Source organism: Canis lupus, chromosome 7 (genome assembly GCF_011100685.1).
Source record: "Canis lupus familiaris isolate Mischka breed German Shepherd chromosome 7, alternate assembly UU_Cfam_GSD_1.0, whole genome shotgun sequence".
NCBI classification, from domain to species: Eukaryota; Metazoa; Chordata; class Mammalia; order Carnivora; family Canidae; genus Canis; species Canis lupus.
The window spans coordinates 75,631,242-75,644,997 of record NC_049228.1 but is presented as its reverse complement, the minus strand read 5'-3'; the positions used below and the strand labels follow the sequence as shown (position 1 = coordinate 75,644,997).

Here is a 13,756-nt window from a genome sequence, read left to right as displayed (position 1 = left end):
GTTCATTTGAACAGTGGGTTCTTTGTATAATTAGTCATTAATACTTCAATATACATGTATTTTCTGTATACATGTATTTTCTCCTAGGCTGGTTTGCCTTTAACTGGTACCTATGGTCTATAATGGAGGCTTTATAAAGTGGAATTAGTTGGTCTGATAGTTGGTTTTGGGGTTTTGTTTGCCTTGGAAGGGCTTCTCACCTCAAGATAAAATATTCTTTTTTAATGTTGTCTTTTAATGTGCTTTTGATCTTTAAAAAAAAATGTGGAACTTTAATGCACTTAGAATTCACGTATGATGTGCAATATAGGAATTATCTTTTTTGGTCACATAACTAGGTAATTCTCCTGCCATTACTCTTAGTTCATCCTTTTGAAACTCAGAGATTGGAGATGCTATATTTGTCACACTTAAACTTGCTGTACATATTGAGTCTTTTCAGGTTTTTTTGTTAAAGACTCTTTTGGGCTACTTAAATGGTCACTTCCATTTTAGTCTTAGTGAAATTTAACTGTAAATTCTCCATTTGTTGATTAGATTAGGAGCCAATTTTTTTTTTTTTATGGCTTGACCTAGGAGGCTTTTAGATAGTTCATAGATAATAGATGTTTTATTGATGTGAATATTGGATATTTAACCCCAATTAACAGTTATGACACAGTGTAGGTGATGGATAAATTTGGTCCTAATAGGAAATGATTGTATAGTTGGTACATAGTAGGAAGTAGAAGTCTGGGATGGGAATAGGGTCTTTTACTCATGGGATTGACCTGCATATGATTGTGAAAAGGATCCTAGAGTTAGAGAACATTTTGTAAGTCCTTTTTATGTCAAAGATGGAAGTCCAAAGCTTTCCTATATAGTCTTAACTCCAGGCAAAGATTTTGTTAGTATGGTAGAATGCATTTGCTCACATTTTTATTATTTCAATAGAACCAACCGTGAGAGCAGAACTGATGGAACAGGTGCCTCATATTGCATTGTTTTGTCAAGAAAACCGGCCTTCAATCCCATATGCTTTTTCCAAATACTTACTGCCTATTGTGGTTAGATATCTCGCAGATCAGAATAATCAGGTAAGAGTGCCATTTGCATGTTCTTAATGGAAATTTAGATGGTACTGTGTATGCAGAATGGCCTACTCTAGGTGGTCTCATTTGAGTGTTTTTTCCTCTTCAACTTCATTATTCTGTTTTTCAAAATGGCCATGTGTCTTAGACAAGATATATGAGAGTCTGGCAAATCTCGGAAGTCTCCTTAATGGTGTTAAAAGATACTGTCCAATAGCTGCATTCTTATGTGGTACCCTTATGGGTGTCCCTCAGAAAATTTGCTAATTTGTGAGTCATCTTTCACAAGGATGGCTCTTCTTCTGCATGTGTGAGAGCATATGAGCAGGGGTAGGGGTGGGGGGCATGGGCAGAGGGAGAGAAGCAGACTCCTCACTGAGTGGGAGCTCAACTCAGGGTTTGATTCCAGACCCTTAGATTGCCACCTGAGTGGAATCAAGAGTTGGATGCTCAACCGACTGAGCTGCCTAGTCCCACAAGGATGGCTTTTCTGTTTCATTTCATTTGTCGTATCCTAGTTTACCATTATGTCTTTGCAATAGCTGGAGAAAATAGCAACAAGTTTTTATTTGCGAGGTTTTGCCAGTTATGAATCCCTTTAAGTTGAGATGAAAGTCTTCAATTTTGTGAAAATCAAGTAATAGATTTTTGTTATATCGTGTATGTACTGTGTTTATACTGCTGATTTTTTCCCCCTAGGTAAGGAAAACAAGTCAGGCAGCTTTGCTGGCTCTCCTGGAACAGGAGTTAATTGAGCGATTTGATGTGGAGACCAAAGTATGCCCCATCCTCATAGAGCTAACTGCCCCAGATAGCAACGATGATGTGAAAACAGAAGCAGTGGCTGTAAGTAAAAGGCGCTTTTTCTATTTAGGTGAAAATTAGTCACTATATTGACAAATAGGAGATGCTCAAATATTGTATTATATGCTACGGAGTTTTACATATATCAGCTATGAAAGTAACCACAAATCATTAGAAAGGGCTAGAAAAGGATGTAGGCATACAAAAAAAAAGGTCTGTGTTCTCTGGGCCCCATATTATGCTTCACACCTGTGAATCTGATGGCTCTTTCACCAGACTCTGAGAAAGCAAGATAGGCATCAAGAGAATAACAAGGAACTGTAAATTCATTACTATGGAAAAAGAAGATAGGAGAAATCAGTGCAGTTAAAACAAAAAACCCTGTATTGGGTGAAGAAACATTTGTGAGAATCTAGTTACTGGTGAACACTTTTCTAGGCACTGTGTAAGCACAGGAAAAAAAATATAGCTCCTGCCCTTGACAATATGGTCTTTGAAGGAAGGATAGTCAGGCACATAATTTTATAGTGCTATATATGTGATATAAATTGTGATTATAAGAAAAACATGCATATTTAATCATTATGTACATAACAAAGGTATAATCCATCTAAAAATCTATTCAACTCTCTTTGGAGGGATGCCTGGGTGGCTCAGTGGCTGAGCATCTGCCTTTGGCCCAGGGCGTGATCCTGTTCCTGGGATTGAATCCCACATTGGGCTTCCTGCATGGAGCCTGCTTCTCCCTCTAGCTATGTCTCTGCCTCTCTCTGTGTGTCTCTCATGAGTAAATAAATAAAAAATCTTTAAAAAAAAAATCTCTTTGGATAGTGAGAGTTTACTAGTTAAACCTAAAATAGGGGTGCCTGGCTGGCTCGGTTGATGGTGCATGCAACTCTTAGGGTTGTGGGTTCAAGCCCCATGTTTTGTGTAGAGATTACTTTAAATAAAAACCCTAAAATAATGGCATATATATATATATATATGCGTGTGTGTGTGTGTATATATATATATATATCACTAGTATGAAACCCATGATTCTTTTACAGTTGGTTTATTTGATCATGTTATGCACTCCCTGGCCTCCTAGTAGTTTTCTGTCTTGGAAATAATTCATTCTGATAAGTTTAATTATGTTAGGTCAGTGATACAGTATGTAACATTGGATCTTTATGATTTGAAAATGCTTAGAAACTGTATGGAGTGAAAAAACAAAACTGGCTTTGGGATTTGGGAGATACAGATGTTATCTCCAGTTCTGAGGATGCTGGGATTTTGAGAGATTGTGTGGAATCTATAGATCAGTGTGGGGATAGTCTCCCACCTTAGCAATCCATGAGTATGGTAGATCTCACCATTTACTTAGATCTTCTATGTATCTCATCAGTGTTTTGTAGTTTTCAGTAGACAGAACACATAGATATTTTGTTGAACTATATTTCTTAACATTATTGTGAATGATACTGTTTAAGTGTTTTTATTTCATTGCTAATGTATAGAAAAACATTTGATTTTTGTATTCTGACTTAGGTTCTGCAAACTTCCTAAGCTCACATATTTTCTCGTGGCTTCTTTGTAGATTCCTTGGGATTTTCTATGTAAACATGAACTATATGAAGAGCTTTCTTTCTTTGCAATCTCTATTCCTTTTACTTCTAATCATGTTCGTATGGGCTAGAAGTAGGTGTAATAATAACAGACTATCAGATTTCTTTCTATACTGTGGGGTGGGGTGGGGAATTTATTTTAATAGCATTGGTCCAGTTTTCAAACATAGTTCATCCTCATTTGCCTGGGGCTGTGTTACCCGAAACTGTGTGTGTTGGAACTGTGTCCTTGCATTCCTTGGAACCAAGGGACACAGTTCTCTTATGCACGACTTTCTGTTAATATGGTACTTTGCAAGGTAAGGACTGCCTCTAGAGAGTCTTTCCTTAGCAGTACAAATGTTCTAAATCCAAATTCTTCTTGTGGATAATCTTTCTGTTTGAACAGTGACCATTTATTTTCTTACTGGGAAAATATAGAGTGGTTTGCTTTTAAAGTTATCAGGCAAAATGATTAATAAGATTAAAACTATAGTCAGGAACGAAATTTTTCAGATTTTCTCTGGGTTTTATTGTAAATTTAGTAATTATTGATTTTATTGGTAGTAATACCTATTTTTGTCTTCAACTTGGATAAATAAGATGAATGTTTTTGTGATGTATGCAATAAAATGATACCATATCTTCTTTTATATTTCGTTTATTTTATAAAATAAAATATATTTTATTTTAAAAGTATATACTTTTAATAAGTTAGCAAACTTAACTGGAAAAGTCTTAGTTTGAAGATGTTTTCAGTGTGTTTTTTGTTCTTACCCATTTTAGATCATGTGTAAAATGGCTCCCATGGTTGGGAAGGACATTACAGAGCGTCTTATCCTCCCGAGGTTTTGTGAGATGTGCTGTGATTGCAGAATGTTTCATGTTAGAAAGGTATTCTTTGGGTATTTTGTTTCAAAATACATAATTTTAGTGGTTATTGATATGTGAAACTTAAAAGATTTATTTGAAAAGCACTGTGTATGTACCATTTTGAAATGTCAGTGATGCTTTTGTTTCAGGTCTGCGCTGCCAATTTTGGAGATATTTGCAGTGTAGTTGGCCAGCAAGCTACTGAGGAAATGTTGGTAAGTATTGCAGCAATAAAGGAGTAAGCAGTACGTTACAAAGTAACACATGAACCTGAAAATGCATACATTTACCCCCAGATTTTATTAACACAATCCCATGAATGTAAACTAGAAAGATAATATGACTTTGAGTTTGAGAGTTTAAATTTCTATAATCTGAGCACTTGAATTGTGTTTTGATGATAGTTTTTTTAAAAATGCAGATATGTGATATATAAGAACCATTGATGTATTTTTACCTGTTCCATTTCTGTTAACTCAATTCTTATTCAAAGAAATCTGTCATTTTGTCGCAACCCTCAAGTATTCTAGTGACAAATTAAGTCTGTAGTTTGTTTTTAAATGGTTAGTACATAGGGTATACATGCTTCCTGTACAAGTTAACATACTTGGAGTTTCTGAAACCATTCATTACACAAAACAGTTTAGGTACAAGCTTTTGTATAACCTTTAAGCTGTGTTTGTTGTTTCAGCTTTTCCACAGTCAACAGTGCTGTGAATTAGGTGTGATTTATTTCAGATTACTCAGTTTTAATATGAAACAGGTCTCCTTATTATAGGAAAATCTAATATTTTGAAACACTGCAAAAACAGAAAATGAAATAAAATGAACCACTGAAACCCGCGTTGTCTGCCTAACAAACCACTGTCCTTGTGTAGCTGCCCAGGTTTTTCCAGCTTTGTTCTGATAACGTATGGGGAGTCCGGAAGGCATGTGCCGAATGCTTCATGGCCGTTTCCTGTGCGACTTGTCAAGAAATCCGACGGACAAAATTGTCAGCACTGTTTATTAATTTGATCAGTGATCCTTCACGTTGGGTAGGGCTTTGTCTAATTATTGTTTTTGCAAAATAATGCATTTTATACAAAACATTTTTATTTCATAATTTAAGAAATAATTTATTGAAGTATGTTATTGTTAATCCTTTTAGGAATAGGCAACAGGCAAACTACATACTAATTTTTTTAACTAGACAAAACTGTACAAATATAAATCATTTTCATTCTAATGATATGATGTGCTATATTGGTTTTCAGGTGTTAAACTAACCTTCAGTAAGTCTCACTTGGCCATAGTTTAATAAATCTTGATATGTTCCTGGGCTCAGTTTGCTGAGCCGTTTTTTATATCCGTTTTATAAGAGATAATGGTCTATAGCTTCCTTGTGATGGTTTTTTGTTTGTTTTGTTAACAGGGTAATAATGGCCTCATAAAACAAGTTGGGAAGTGCTCCCTCCTCTTCTCTGTTTTGGGAGAATTTGTGAAGAATTGGGTGTTCTCTTTTAAATGTTTAGTAGAATTCAGCAGTGATGGCCATCTCAGCTTGCGCTTTACTTTGTGTATAGTTTTTTGTTTTTCGTTTTTCTTACTAATTTCTTCTCTTATTAGAGGGTTATTCAGATTTTTTCTTCTTGAGTCAGTTTTGGTAGTTTGTCTAGGAATTCGTTTCACGTAAGTTACCTAGTTTGCTGGTGTGTATGATCCGCAGTATTTTCTTAATAATCTTGGTATTTCTGTAATGTCAGTAGTAATGTCCCTTCTTTTTGGTTCTAGTAATTTGACTCTGGTCTCTGTTTCTTGGCCAGTCTGCTAAAGGTTTGTCTGTTTTGTTCATCTGTTTAAAGCTTTAGTTTCATTTATTTTCTCTGTATTTCTGTTTTTTCACTGCTCGCTTTTGGTTAAGCTTGCTCTTCTTTTTCCAGTGTCTTGAGGTGGAAGGTTAAGTTACCAGTTTGAGATCATCCTTCTTTCTTTGAGTTACCATCCAGGGTAACTGGCTTTCAACCTGAAGAGCTTCCTTTTGCATTTATTTTAACATAAATCTGGTAGCAACAGATTCTGTTTCACTTTATCTGGATATGTCTTTATTTTGCTTTCATTTTTGAAAGATAACTTTATTGGGTATAGGATTCTTGGTTAACCTTTTTTTTTTTTTTTTTCATTTCTTCAAGCACTTGGAATATGTTTTCCCTATTGCCTTCTGGTCTCTCTTGTTTTCGCTGGGAAGTCAGGTGTTTATTTTATTGGCGTTCCCTTGTAAGTGATATATCACTTTCCTTTTGTTGCTTTCAAGATTTTCTTCTTGCTTTTGACTTTTGGCATTGTTGTGTTTGTAGATCCTTTTTAGTTTATCCTACTTGTTGAGCTTTTATGATGAGTAGATTATTTTTATTTTGGGACATTTGTAGCCATTGTTTATTCAAATACTATGTCTTTTCTCTCTTTCTTTCTAGTAGTCCTGTTACACATATGTTGGTGCACCAAAATGTGGAGTCCCACATTTTCTGAGATTCTGTTCGTTTTTCCTCATTTTCTTTTTTTTCTCTGTTCTTTGCCTGATCTGTATTAATATACTTCGAGTTCACTAATTCTTTTTTTCTGCCAGTTCAGATCTACATAAGTTTATGTGGTGAGTTTTTTATTTCAATTATTGTACTTTGCAACTCCAGAATTCCCAACTGGTCTCTTCATTAACCTTTGTTTATATGACACTGTCCTCACACCTTCTTTTACTTCTTTACTCTGCTTTCCTTTTGTTCCACGAACAATTTATAATGGTCACTTTAAGGTTTCTTTCTAAGTCCAACATCTTAGTGTTCTCACACATAATTTCTGTTCCCTAATTTTTTCCCCAGTGTATGGATCATACTTTTTTCATTTGCATGCCTTACAGTTTTTGTTTTGTTTCTGTTTTGTTTTTAAACTGGTCATTTTAGATAATACAGCAAATTTGGGTACTGGTATCCCTCTCTGACGCTTGTTACTGTTACTTCCTTATTTGTCAATGAACTCTCACTCCCTCCCATCCCAGGAGGCACAGTTTTGGGCATGCTTAGATGCCTGTATCCCCTCATGGAATGACCACATTTTGGTGGGTGTGGGAAGGACAGCAGCCCTAGGTTCTTCTGGCCTATCTATCCTGGCCTTACAAGCTGGGGCAGGACTGTATTCTGAGTATTCTTAGGGCCCGGTGTTCTGAGCCACATCCAAAGTAGAGCCTCCATTCTACCAGTGGTTGTTATGCAGAAGAAGGGAGTACTCCCCACTTCCCCATTGCACTAAGCAACAGGTTGCTGGGGGCAGGATGAGAAACACATGGAAAGCTCTCTGGCTGGAAGCTAGAAGAGAGGAAGCCCAGTGTTTCTGGCTACAGTGTTTTGGAGTAGAGGTTCTGCCTCCCTGATTCAAATACCACAGACGCTCAGGTTTTTTAATTGAATGTTTTTTAATTGAATGTTTATTCCCTCTTTTGTTATTTGCCCTTAGGACTATTTCCAGGTGTTTTCATTGGTGGGGTTTGGGAGTTTTTCTTTCCATTTTCAACCGTTTCACTGGACAATGGGTCAGTGGCACTCCTTATGCTGTCATGCCTGAAATAGATCTCAGGACCTTATCATGTTCATTTTCCAAACAGACTCTTCTACATAGAGGGAAAGACTGTTAAGCTTTAGCATGATTTTAATGTTGTTTAAAATATACAAGATTGTTAGATTATGAAGCTTATTCAATGTTTTCATTTTGAAACTTTATCATTGTCTTGGTTTAGTGATATACAGTATTTCCTGTTAATTTGGGATTATGTTTATATTAAAATAAAGGACTCCTTAAATCTGTTATTTGAGGTATATGTAAATCCTATGCCTGTTTGAGATAAGCTCAGAATTTTAACAGTATCCAGAGTAAACTCATGCATATAAATTTAAAAGTTAACCTTTTATGTTTCTATGGCAATAGCATTTATTGACTATAAAGGAGAAAGTCTGTAAGTTCACACATACACTTCTTTTTGCTATCATGTGTATAATTCTAGCCTTTTAAAAAACCAATTGAATCATTTTGTATCTGCTTCCTTAGAAGGTAAATATTAATAATAGGCATGCTTCACCTGTATTTGTCTTCACAAAATTTACACGTCATGTAATCTTCATTTTAAATCACGGAGAAGGGTAGGATCTTTTTTTTTTGTTTGTTTTTAATTCATGAGAGATGCAGAGGGAGGCAAAGACATAGGCAGAGGGAGAAGCAGGCTCCCTGTGGGGAGCCTGATGCAAGATTCGATCCCAGGACCCCGGGATCATGGCCTGAGCTGAAGGCAGACACTCACCCACTGAGCCACCCAGATGCCCCTAAAGGGCAGGTTCTTAGAGACATTGGTTTGCAGTTTCTCCCATCATAGTTGCCTCTTGCAGATGGTGTCTGTCATTCTGCTTCCTTTTGTAAAACCACCCTCCCCCAATTTTTTTGTAATCAAGATTACAAAAATAATATAGGAATGCGGTATGAAATAAAGTTCTGTAACATCTTTTTCAGCTCTTCTACTTGAGACATTCATGGGTAACAGTAGTATGTACATCCAGATTTTTGTGAAACATTTTAAGTCAATATTCTATTTCTGATAAGTGCATCTATAGTTCTGGCACACCTACCTTGTTTCCTTGTAGTAAGCAAATTATAGTCTTTCCTAACAGAAAACATGAAATGGATTTATCACATTTTGTCGACTTTATTGCTCTACATTTTCTGTTTGGCAATCTTGGTTTTCTTCATTCTGTTTTCCTTGAGAACACTATGGGATTTCCTTTAATTCTATACAGATGCTTTATGGGGTCTCATATTCATATTTTTGTGGTTTAAATATTCAGATTTTAAGAAATCAAAAGTAAAAAAATTTATAAAGAAGCTAAATCCTAGCAGAAGAATGATTTACGATTCTGAATCTGGGAAGGTTTTTTAGAAAATACCTTATTACTCTCTTAACCATACTTTGGTATATGGAAAGTAGACTGTTAATGATCCCTTATTTTTATATTTTATTACCACTCTCTTATTCTTTCCAGGTTCGCCAAGCAGCTTTTCAGTCCCTGGGACCTTTCATATCTACTTTTGCTAATCCATCTAGCTCAGGCCAGTATTTTAAAGAAGAAAGCAAAAGCTCAGAAGATACATCAGTAGAAGACAAAAATAGGTATGATTTCTTTAAGCTTTACTTTCCAGCTTTATTGCTTGTGGACATATTTTTCATTTTTTCTATCTTATAATAAATGGTCGTTTCAGAGACTTTGCTATTTCTCTTGATTCTAAAAATCAGTAAATATCTTTAAAGAGCTATATTTTAAATACATTTGTTAAATGTTTCATGTTATGTGAGAAGATGAAGATGCATGTAGTACACTGAGCTTGATCTGTCCATAGAGAAAAGTGCAAAATGATGGATATGATGATAATTTTTTAATAAGTTTATTTAATAAATCAGTTACCTAGTAAACCATCTATTGACATTTAGACTAGATGAAGTAATGGTTATACAGTGTAAAGGGTTTAGTGTTTTAAGGGGTAAAACCTAATTTAGGAATGTTTCAGTATCTAGTCCATTTCTTACTGTTGTTTTTCCCTTTCAGTCAATTAATTTAATTGTGGACCTTGAACTCTGCAGAATGATTATAATCTGACAATTGAGGGGGAAAGTATTGTAATGATTAGCACCAAATTAATGTACTTACTAACTAGAATATCAACTCTAGTACCAGGGCAACTACTTATTAAGATAAAAAAGGCAACTCTGTTTTTTAAGGTTTTTTTTAACATAAAAAATTTTGAGTTTAAGTTTTTAAAATTTATTATACTCTATACTCAGGGGGGGGAAAAAAAAACCAAGCCTATCTTAGTGCATGGGAAATATGCACTTTTACAGGTGTACGCTTGAAATAATTTAGAAACGTGTTTTTGAAACAGGCCCTTCTATAATGCTTGAGTTACCATGGTGTCTTGTCCCTCCCTTGTCATGATGCTAATGGACATTTTCTTCTGTAGGTCTTGATACTGTGATATTTGCTTTCTTGGTGTTTTGATTTGGCAGTTCTTCCTTTCTTCTCTGCTGCCTTGTTTTACCTTTTTGCCCGTTCTCCTACTGTCCTGCTGAATAGCCAAACAAACCTGAGGTACTGTTTTTTGTAAAGGAAGAAAATCACTCTAAACTGTCTTCCTAGCAAGCAAGTTTGGTCAGTTCTTTTGAAAAACAGCTGCTGCAAGGAGTTTGACAAAAATGATGATGGGGGGAAATGTTACCTGTCTTTCATTTTTAAAGTCAGCATACCTTGTTCACTACCTAAATCTGGAGAGAGCCTAGTAAGTGAAAATATGAATTTACAGAGAATTGTATAGGTCAGGGGTCGGCAGGCTTTCTGTAAAAGGCCAGCTAATAAAGACTTTCAGGCTCTGCCGTGACTGCTCAGCTCTACCTTTGCATCATGAAAGCAGCTACAGATCATACGTAAGCAGATGGCCTGGCTGCGTTCCAGTAAAACTTTATTGACAAAAATAGCTGGTGTGGCCGTCGTGGCCATAGTTGTACTGACTGCCAGCGTAGGACGTCGTTGGAAGAGGTATTTAAAGGTAGTTTTCGTTTACCTGCAAACCTTAATTCCTCTTCCATTGTAATGAAGTATGTCTTAATGTCAAGTCAGTACTCTTTGTAGCGTTGGGTTTTCACCATATTTTTAGACTTTATTGACTCCTGTTAATGGTATAGGAGAGAGAAGAGATCATTTCTGGCCAAGGAGGGAGTTGTGTTAAATACTGTGAAAGCTTTTGTGTAGTTTTATTTCCTAACTTCAAAAAAAAAAAAATAGTCCTATGTACTATTAATCTCAGAACCATTAGTTTGTTTACCCCCTCTTAAATACTGTACTAGCTTTTGTTCTATCTTAAAACTTGTTTTGTTATTTAAGATTGGTTGGTTGATTATGCAGAAATTAATTGAGCACCTACTATGAACCAGCTCCTGTAGCTAGAAATCAAGAACTTGGTTCCTGTTCTCAAGGTCCTCTTCAGTTTTCTTAGAATTCAGATCTCTCAAACAAATATCTTACAAAGTAAACAAGTTTTTGACAGCCTGTTTCCACTACTATTTATTTGCTATATAGTTTCATCTGATTCTGGAAACATTTAATATCACTTAATACTCTTCTGAAGCTTTACTTGATTTTAAACCTCTGACTTTGTATACCAGTTGTATTCTTCACCCTAGATCAGGCTATTAGTGCTTCTTGGAAGGTGTTAATAAAGGGAGCTTCCAGAAGCAGAGTTAAATCTTCAAATTTGCAATTTTAAATTATGTAAAATAACCATTCTCTTTTCTTCTTAGTTGATCAGCTATTATATATCGTTCTCCGAATACACTGTGTTCTTTTGGTTCTCTTTGCTTTCTGTTTGTGAAGCTGTTCTGTTCCATCCATGCCTGTTTGACAAAGTAAATTGTCAGTGTGTTTGCTGTCTCTAGACTCACTACGTCCCCAAATTCTTTTCCTGAGATTTTTCGGATATTCAGAGCTTTTGCATCTTGGCTGTCAATAGTGCCGGAATGAGAGCACTGCTTTCTGATCTGTATCTTTTCAATTGTGTATTTGTGTGTATTGTCCAGCAAACTGCAAGTACATCTGCTGTAGCAGTCTAGTTCTGTATTTTTGCAAATTAGAGCACCTTCAATGGGCCTGACACATAGTTGGCACGTAATAAACCATGAATGAATTGTAAGGAGATCATTTCCTCTCAGATGCCTTAAGTAGCTACACCTCTTACGCCAGTGTTCTTGTCAGTTTAGCACAATGGCAACTTTTGAAAATAAGATTGATTGCTCTTGGTACAAATTTGGAAGTATTTCACCGATGTGAAAACTTCTTTTAGTTAATTCACAGTACTGGAAAGATGTATGTTCTTTGCTTTTGTCTCAGGATATAGTGCTTCTTGAACCAGATGTTCCACAGGTCATTTTCTCCATGAAATACATGTACTTATTTTTCTAGGCCTTGAGTTGCTAGTGCAGAACTCAGAGGGTATTAATAGGAAACCTATGCAGACACTAAAGGAAAATTCAGGTTCTGTTAGAGAAATCCCTGGCTTACCCTGGTGGTCTTATTGACCCACACCTCTTAGGAAATTGGGGATTCTCTCATTTTGCAGAATCAGAGGTCTCCTCAGCTTTCAAAACAATGTTTGCTTGTGTAATAGCATTTGGAAATCTGACAGCTAATATCAGAATTTTGGTATTTAGCAGCTCGATCTTGCATTGACTAGCTCTCAGCTCTGGGAAAAATCAGTATTCAGATAATTTATATTTTTGACAGTTTGAAGCAACTATATTCATGTAGTGTACTTCTTCCCGGAATTTAATAGTAGGGAAATTTTTTTTTTTTTGTCTCTTTAAAACCATACACTAGGAGTTTTAAGTTTGGACAGACTAGTAATGTAACCTTAGACAAATAGAATGATTTAGCCATTCCTTTTTTTTTTTTTTTTGCTAAGAATATTAAAATTTAATCTTAACGCCACAGTGAGAATAGCAATCAAGGAATTAAGGAATTTCAGGCCCATGGAATAGTTTTGCATCCTGAATGGCCTTTATTGTTGTTTTTTGAGAGCGGGGGGTGGGGAGGGTGGGCAAAGGGAGAGAGAGAATCTTACGCAGGCTCCACACCCAATGTGGGACTCCATCTCACAACCCTGAGATCAGGACTTAAGCTAAAATCAAGAGACGGACACTTAACCCACTGAGCCACCTAGGTGCCTTCTTGAATGGCCTTTTAATTGGGTTCTTTTTGTGTATTTCAAATGCAGGGTTTTTAAAACTTTATCAGAAGTCTTACAAGTTTAAACCCATTTGGTTCCCACTCCCCCCAAACAATTATCTTGTTTCTATAATTTTTTAAATTTAGTTTTCATATCAGAAAAACTGCAAAAAATAGCACAAAGAATCCCATATGCCCCTCAGATTCTCTAGATGTTAACATTTTACCATATTTGCTTTACTGCTTTGTTTTTCTGAATTCTTTGAGGTTTTAGATATGATACTCTTTTTACCATAAATATTACACTGTGTATTTCCTCAGAATGCAGGCATTAATATATAACCATGGTCCAATTACCAAAATATTATTAACACAGATACAATACTTTCATCTAATCTGGAGACTTTATTCAAATTTCCCCAATCACCCCACTAAATTTTTTTAAACAAAAGAAAAAAATGTCTTTTAATAAGGACTATGTGGTTGGAAAATATGTAATTCGTGTAGAAGACATTTATTTGGCATAACAGCACTAGGCTTAAGAACTGTTTTGGAGGGACACCTGTGTGGCTCAGCAATTGAGCATCGGTCCGCCTTTGGCCCAAGGCGTGATCCCTAAGTCCTGGGATCAAGTCCCACA

The 13,756-nt window shown here is 35.8% G+C and overlaps 1 protein-coding gene across 6 annotated transcripts in view; it reads left to right on the top strand.

The window, feature by feature from the left end:
* Positions 1 to 13,756, top strand: part of PPP4R1 (protein phosphatase 4 regulatory subunit 1) — a 61,277-nt gene that overhangs the window by 25,016 nt on the left and 22,505 nt on the right. For all 6 annotated transcript variants that reach the window (XM_038543861.1, XM_038543860.1, XM_038543865.1 and 3 more), the window contains 6 exons: positions 934 to 1,076; positions 1,770 to 1,916; positions 4,247 to 4,354; positions 4,483 to 4,548; positions 5,212 to 5,370; positions 9,391 to 9,518. In XM_038543861.1, coding sequence (XP_038399789.1) covers positions 934 to 1,076; positions 1,770 to 1,916; positions 4,247 to 4,354; positions 4,483 to 4,548; positions 5,212 to 5,370; positions 9,391 to 9,518 — 751 coding nt within the window. The remainder of the gene's footprint in view (positions 1 to 933; positions 1,077 to 1,769; positions 1,917 to 4,246; positions 4,355 to 4,482; positions 4,549 to 5,211; positions 5,371 to 9,390; positions 9,519 to 13,756) is intronic.